At 36.0% G+C, this 6,901-nt stretch overlaps 1 protein-coding gene across 2 annotated transcripts in view; it reads right to left on the bottom strand.

Annotated features, from left to right (window-relative positions):
* Positions 1 to 1,032: 1,032 nt before the first annotated feature.
* ARL6 (ARF like GTPase 6) overlaps positions 1,033 to 6,901 on the bottom strand; it is a 34,317-nt gene continuing 28,448 nt past the window's right edge. For both annotated transcript variants that reach the window (XM_004439931.3, XM_087439471.1), the window contains exon 8: positions 1,033 to 3,387. In XM_004439931.3, the coding sequence (XP_004439988.1) occupies positions 3,362 to 3,387 (26 nt within the window). In that variant the 3' untranslated portion in view covers positions 1,033 to 3,361. The remainder of the gene's footprint in view (positions 3,388 to 6,901) is intronic.

The following is a 6,901-nucleotide window of genomic DNA, read 5'->3' as shown; positions in this document are numbered from 1 at the left end:
CACAAAAAAAAAAAAAACCTTCAAAAATGTAAAATCATTACTAGCTCAAGGGCCCTACACTAACAGACTGGAAGTTTGCTGATCCCTGATCTATACAATAGAGATTACAGCATCTACCTCACAGGGTTGTGAAGAGGGTTAAATGAGTTAATAGAGGTAAAGTGCTTAGGAAGTGCCTGGCACATAGTAAAAGCTATAAAATTATTTATTATTACTACAATATTTCTAACCAAATTTTATTTTCAAAATACCTACTATTCTTCTATGACTTCTAGCATTACTTGATGACTTGAAATTTGGAGAAGGATTTACTTTGTCTCTCTTGGTTTATTCTAAAACACTAGAAAAGTTTAACCTTATATGTTGATGAAGCCTCCAAGTGTCGCATCAAAATCTCATGATGAGAAGGGATAGTCAGTGTGGTCCTGAGTTAGTCCCTTGCAAACCCCAGGAGGAACACCACTGTGAAAAGGTAATCACTAAGTTACCTGAAATAGTCAATTAAACACCATAACCATTTCTCAATGATCACAGTATTTCTCTCCAGCCACAGAAATGGACAAACCTATTTTAACATCCGTTTAAGTCAACTTCCAATATCAATTTTATTTTTTAAACTAAGAAAGGGGAATAATCAGAGAGCAGAAAGTATGCACAAAGTCCATTAAAATGCTACAGTATTTTAATGTACCAGAGTTACATGCAGGATGTATTTGCCTTAAGTATTCTAAAGAGTAACTGCATATATTCATGGAAATCACAATGTGGTGTGCCAAAATTCCAAAGGGAAAAAATAACTTAAGCAATCAGAAGATAATTCATAATTTTTAGCAGACAACCTATAAATGAAAAACAAACACATACAACTCAGCCCTTTTGTGATTTACAAGGCACAGGGCCACATATAAATATTTAAATGCAAAACATACAATAGCGTAAGTTTTGAACATTTTATGAGGTGTGACAGTGAAAAGTAGAGTTTAATGAATTAAACTTTGTAACAGTGATGTATAAACATGAAAAAACACTTGCTTGAGCTTTAATGCAATGAATTTTAATCGCAAAATATGTTAAATACAAATGCAATAACCTCAGCTTATACACAGTTACACAGCATCCTATGACTACTGTAGCCCAACTTGCTTCTACGTAATCTTTACACAAAAAGGTAGAGTAGGAATGGATGTTTATAGATGGTAAACTAGACTTGGAGATCATGGAAACAAAGGAAAAAATCAGTAGTTCTCTTTCTTGTATTTGCATAGGTGTGAATTAGTGTAGTTTGTGGAATACTAATTAACTTAGTATCAATATAGTTGTAAGAATTATTGTTATCCTAGTCATTTATGCCCAGAGTTTAAAATCTGAAGTGTTAATAGACTTAAAAGAAGCAAAAAAACAAAAGCAGTAGTCCCTTGACTCTGACCTCCTCCCACCCCATCCTGGTCACCCACCCCAGTGAGAGCCTCTTCTGTCCTTTTAGCCATTCTGACGGCAGACGGCTTAATGGGTCTACTGTCTGTAACACTCTTGTCTCTTGAATCATTTGTTCTCAACAGGTTGTGGGGTTCTGAATCTCAGCTCCACCGTCCACTAGCTCCGTGACCTTCAGCAAATAACTTCTTTAGCCTCAGTTTCCTTGTCTATAACACCCATAATGGAACCTAACACATAAGTTACTGTAAGGATTAAATGATGCAAAATCCCATATGTGTAATAATATCTTGCTCAAAACACAGTGATCACAGACTGACAGCTATTATTACTGTAATGTTACCTTATGGTAGAGGAGGATTTGAGTTCTTATAACACCCCTTCTCCATCCTCCTAACATAGTTAGAGTACGTCAGTCTTTGTGAAATGACATTCAGGGCTTTCATCATCATGTCCTTTTTGTATCTGTGGTAACGCTAGATTAAAGAGCATCACTTGGTCCTCATCAAAATTTATGAGAGGCTGGCAAACGAGCTAAAATGCTGGACCACTGGAATATTCTAATAACTTTCAATTTGCCAAATTCCAAATTCCAGAGATTTCCGGACTAAGAGAAACTGGATTATAGAACTTTTGCTGTAGTTTTAGAATTATTTTATTCAAATCTCTGTGAAACATACCACTACTGCAGTTACTATAACACATCTGTGTTACTCACTTACCTTTTGCCTTCTGTTTTTATCATTTTGACAGCTAAGGATGTTTAAGATGTTATAGACTGTATATTCCAGGTTTTCTTTACATTTAATGTTTTTCAGAATTGACACCATCACTCTAAACACTGTTTCCCAGTGATTAATTTAAAATGAAAGCTTCTACTTAGAGTTCACAATTATAAGTGGTCTCTAAGTTGTGGGAAGTAACACAATTTGCATACAGTAAATGCCTGATTTATGTCTAAAATTCTAACGGACATTTTTGTAGCATTTTATGCTCAGGGAAAACCCAGTTTGGTGAGTCACAATCTATTTTAACAAAGCACTATAGTAAATTGGAGGCATTTTAAAGGAAGAAACAAGAAGTCAGTTATAATAATTATTGAAGAATCACACATTAATTCATTTTTATATCTCTTAATCTTAAGATGCAGTATTTTCATTCAGCCAATGAAATAAAATAGGATACTATGAATGAAAAGGTTCTCAAATTCTCCCCTCATTAACTTTTAAGTTCTCTGAGGATAGGAATATGTCTTATTTACCTTGTGTCACCATTGCCTAGGACAACGCCAGACTAATAAGGTGTAGAGATGTGCAATACATATTCACTGGATAAATTCAGCTTAACTTGGTCTCAGATAATTTACAAATTCTTGACAGTAAAACACCAAATACCATATTAGCACAGCATTATTCTTTTCAGCATAATCAAAGCACACTAGTTGATACATTTTGTTTCACTGATGGTGACATATAGTAAAATTTTAATATATATTAATTACCCACAGTCCCTTATAAATATTTAAAGTTCTTTTTCGCAAGCACAATCATACTGCAAAGTCATACCATAAACTAAAGTTTTAGAAGACAATTTAAAGATATCATAAATCATGATGAGATACTGAGATGGTTTATAACTCTGACCTTTAAACATTCCTATTACAATCAAATGTAGACTTTTACCAAGAAGTTGATAATTCTGGGGAGCCCTTCTGAGGAAAGATTTAGTTTTCATAAAATTAATGGCCAGATTAGCATACCTGAAGTCCTATGCTCTTTAAAAGCTCATTCAGAGTCCATAAATGCAAGAAGAAGATTATAAAGTATTCTTAGATGCACAAACATCTTTCAAAAAATTTAAAGTATTTAGTTTGCCTTAGATATATTCTTTGAATTGAAAATTGCTGAGGTTTCCAAATACTATCTTTTCATGTCTTCACAGCCTGGATCTGATCTGATAACAAAAAACAAACAAAAAATTATCAGTCTCGACACAGTAAAATCCATTTTCTAAAGTAATCCAAGACAAATCTATAAGAATATGGTAGAAACCTTTGCATACACCTGTTTTTTTTAAAGCACAATTCATACTGTAGTCTTTTTCATCAAGTTGTACATGCACATAGTTAGAGTCAACTAGTTCCACAACTAGTTCTAAAACTAGTTCTTGTACTAAAACCAGCAGTCTCTTGCCTCGTCTCCTCTTTCTCCTTTCAGAGGCAACGACTTCCAACTTCCTTTCAGGTGATTACCTCTTTAAACAATACACTTTTATTATGACTTCTTGAAATACCAGTTCCTTCAACGTGGCAGAAGGCTCCAGTTCTCACATGCTCTATGCTGCTCCTCAGCAGCCCTCATAGTGCTCCCACGGCTCCCTTCTCCTAACACAGTCACCTCGTCATTCACCAACGGACGACTCAACACTACGCACAGCTGAGACAGGGGCATACTCCGGCTGCTCCTCCTTCCTTCTACTACATTTTGTTTTCCCCGAAGTTAATTGTTCCTCACCCTCAACCCTGCCTCTCTGCTTAGTTTTTCAAACATACTTAACACTAATTCAATCCCATGACTCCTGCATTGTTTAAATCTTTATTATTATGAAGCACATCACACAATCTATCAATTTCACTTTCTTGATGGACTCTCCCCTAGTCTTCCGAATCTGGACAAGCTGTTCTCTGTGCTTGCCCAGTTATTTTTGCAAGATCTTTCACTATCACTCTACGACCTCCATTATCATCCTGGGGATTCCTTCCCCCACTGTCTTGGGCTGGTTTTCCTGTTTCATGGTCCCTTATTTTTTCTTCTTGGTTTATTCTCTTGTTTTTGAGGAGTACACCTCTCAGTGGCTACCCTAGTAAAAGGTATAGGAAGTAAATTCTTGAGAACTCACATGGTTGAAGACATCTTAATTCTACAGTCACAACATACTGATACTGCCTGAGAATGTAATTCCATTATTCTCTCCTTGGACTTTTCCAGGCATTGCCCAATTATCTTACAGCTTCCCAGTGCTGCTCTTGAGAAGTGTGATGCTATTGTTTCCTTATCCTTTACATGAAACCTCTTATGTCTTCTCAGGAAGCTTGTGGAATCTTCCATTGTCTTCAGTGTTGAATTTTAATAATGATGCACCTTGGCGAGGGAATATTTTCATCCACTGCATTGGAATCTCAAGAGGTCTTTCAACTAAAAACTCACCATTCAGTTCTGGAAAATACTGTTTGATGATTTATTTGATGATTTTCTCCCTTCTATTTTCTCTGTTCTCTTTCTGAAATTCCTATTATTTGGAAATTGAGCTTCCTAAACATGACTCTTTACTTTCTTATTTTTTTCTTTCCAATTTTCTATTCTTTGTATTTTTGCTCTACTTTCTGACAGACTGCCTCTATTTTATTATCATTTAATTGAGTTTTCTATTTCTACTATTCTTATTATTTCTCAATAACTCATTTTTTTGTTCTGATTGCTCCCTTTCAAGTAGTATCCTAGTCATCTTCATGAAAGTAATGCCTTCTCTTCTCTCGTTGAGAATACTCTAGTAGTTTCTTGAAATGTTCTCCCTAAATAAATTCTACTTCCTCTAACCTATTTTTGTTTCTTTGTTTATGTTCCACAATTCATAACGTTTTGGTCCTCAAATGGCTGGTGATCCTTGGCGATCTTCTCATATGTGGTCTTCATTCTAGCATATCTAGTTAAGCCATTTCCTTGGGAATCTTGGATGTTAATACCTTTACGTCTTTGTCTTAGGCTGATCTTGTTCCGCAAAGATGCCTTTCTGTCTCCTGCCTACTGCCAGGGTCTTCTGGGAGAAGCAGGAGAAGGCAGAAAAGGTTACAATATTCGGTATGGAGGCTCTCAGTTACCCCTCACGTTCAGTTCAGCCTACCACACACAGTGGTGCCTGGTGTTCTCCTGTCCAGAGACACACTGCTTGACTCTCTGCAGAGAAAGAACCTTCAATCTTCCTTAGGGGCAAGGATGTGTAACTGTGTTTTCTCTTTTAAGCCCTACCTCATCCTTATTTCCAATTTCCGTCCATATCTGAGACTTTGAGGGGATCTGCAGTGTAAATGAGGATGATTACCAGCTTTCCCCAGTGCTAGCTTAGAATTCAGCTTTCTCAGGTCTGCTAAGTCATTCAATAGTCATCAGATATCCAGCTTCCAAAATTTGGTTGCCATTTTTGTCACTCCCATTCTTTTTGCCTTTTTGAGTTAATGTCTTTAAACAAAAGTCCCTTTACTGTTAGTGAGATTTGAGGAGGGGATGGAACTAAGTATGTGTTCGATTTTCTGTCTTTCATTGCAACACCCATTTACATAGTTTATAAAAGTCTTGGGGCCGGCCCTGTGGCGCAAGCGGTTAAGTGCATGCACTCTGCTGCAGCAGCCTGGGGTTCGCCGGTTCGGATCCCGGGCATGCACTGACGCACTGCTTGGTAAGCCATGCTGTGGCGGCGTCCCATATAAAGTAGAGGAAGATGGGCACAGATGTTAGCCCAGGGCTAGTCTTCCTCAGCAAAAAAAGAGGATTGGCAGATGTTAGCACAGGGCTGATCTTCCTCACCAAAAAAAAAAAAAAAAAACCAGAGAAAAAAAAAAAAAGTCTTATATTAAAACCTGGAAGCATTATTAACTTTTCCCATACAGATAAAGTGATAAAATGAGTAAGTTTCATTAGTCACGTGGGAAGATTTCTTTTTATAAATATCTCATCTGAAAGTTTCAGAGCTAGAAAACAACTTATACTTCTGCAATGGTTTCTGTATATTCTCTGGTGTTTTAAAGAATACTTCATAGTCTACTCAGGGGTTCTTGTCTTTGGGCTGTAATACATAGGTAATTATTGGGAATCCTTCCAAAAGAGAATGGAATCATGGCACAAAATGTGCCATTTAATATTTTACCCCAAATTTTTCAACCTTAAAATCATAAGATTAAATTGGTCTAAAAATTTATATAAATAAATATAGGACTAGTCGCCTATATTTACTGCTACCTGTTTTTCAAAATAGGTTTTTACCTTTTATCAAATCCAGAGAGACAGTTAGAACATCAAAATGTAAACTACATACTATGACACAGGACATATGAAAAAAGGTTTCCTCTTCAAAACCAAACTGATACACTTTTTAATCTATGTACTAAGTTTCCTCCTCTGTTAAACAGAGCAGTTAGGTAAAAGGGTAAATTTAACATGCATTGAGTGTTTTCTTATGCTAGGCATTTTAACACATACAGTGTTTCATTTAATCTGTACAATTTTTGACATTTTATTTTTTAATTTACAGATTAAGAAAATTATCTTCACAAGATAAGAAGAGATGTTGGTTAATAGTTAATAAGTAGTGGAATAAATCTGCTTGACTCAAAAGTCTAATGCTTTTAACTACCACCTCGTGCTGCCTATGTAAAAGGGGTACTACTACTTACCTTGCAGAGGGCTGTTGTAAA

This window comes from Ceratotherium simum, chromosome 15 (genome assembly GCF_057802395.1).
Source record: "Ceratotherium simum simum isolate JZ-2026a chromosome 15, ASM5780239v1, whole genome shotgun sequence".
Classification (NCBI taxonomy): Eukaryota; Metazoa; Chordata; class Mammalia; order Perissodactyla; family Rhinocerotidae; genus Ceratotherium; species Ceratotherium simum.
Note: the sequence above shows the minus strand (reverse complement) of the source record. Positions and strands in the feature narration are given on the sequence as shown.